The following is an 864-nucleotide window of genomic DNA, read 5'->3' on the forward strand; positions in this document are numbered from 1 at the left end:
TCTTCTTCTTCCCTGAATCAGTACCTGGAGTCACACTAGAGGCTGCAGCCGTGCTTATTGCATGAGGAAAACTGGGCGATGGATTCTCAACATGGAATGTTGGGCCACTCACAGAACCACCACTGACCCCTGCATTGGGCTGCAGTGAGAAGTTGGGAACTGAAGAGGTCTTCAAACCAGGAGGGGTGTGGAACCCACCAGTTTGTGGCCCCGACCCGCCACCGGCCGGAGCATTAGGACCAGACCCTGAACCACCAGAGCCACCAATGCCTCCTCTATTGAGGTAATATGAAGCAGAACCGTGTAATGCCATCCCTTCCCTTCCATCCATTCATTTACTTGGTAAAATACACAAAAGATCCAATTTTTATGAAATATATCACTGCAAAATCACAGCCTTCTCACGCGTTTAGACTCTGCAGGTACGAAATCGACCAATTAAAGAAATTAGAATAAAGATCCCAAGGAACAAAATTGATAAACTAACCACAAAAGAATTGAATATTTTAACAAAGGTTTAACACAGGTTTTTCATCAATTACAGAAAAGTACATATAACTTGAAAGAAATGGAAAAAATTACGCCTTAAAGTAGCAGAAAAACAAAAAAACGAAACCCATTAAGGTAGAGTCTTGAACCTGATCAATTGCACAGAACCCACATTAAAGCTTATTCTAAAAATGCAGAAAATCCAAAGTTGCACAGACTTCTACACTTCTCGAACCATGTGAAAGCAAATCAAGAAAAAAAGGGCGAAACCCTAGATTTGATGAGTAGCTGAAGAGTAAGATATTGGGGTACAGAAGGGATTCAGTAAGGACAAAAGTGTGATGAAATAGAAAACTTTGAGCTTTTGAATTAAAG

The 864-nt window shown here is 41.0% G+C and overlaps 1 protein-coding gene across 1 annotated transcript in view; it reads right to left on the reverse strand.

Annotated features, from left to right (window-relative positions):
* Positions 1 to 390: 390 nt before the first annotated feature.
* LOC111398178 (DNA-directed RNA polymerase IV subunit 1-like) overlaps positions 391 to 864 on the reverse strand; it is a 16,007-nt gene continuing 15,533 nt past the window's right edge. Inside the window, exons 14-15 of the mRNA XM_023025111.1 lie at positions 725 to 777; positions 391 to 416 (exon numbers count right to left, since the gene is read on the reverse strand). Of these exons, the coding sequence (XP_022880879.1) occupies positions 391 to 416; positions 725 to 777 (79 nt within the window). The remainder of the gene's footprint in view (positions 417 to 724; positions 778 to 864) is intronic.

The sequence above is a fragment of the Olea europaea genome, chromosome 8 (genome assembly GCF_002742605.1).
Source record: "Olea europaea var. sylvestris chromosome 8, O_europaea_v1, whole genome shotgun sequence".
NCBI lineage: Eukaryota > Viridiplantae > Streptophyta > Magnoliopsida > Lamiales > Oleaceae > Olea > Olea europaea.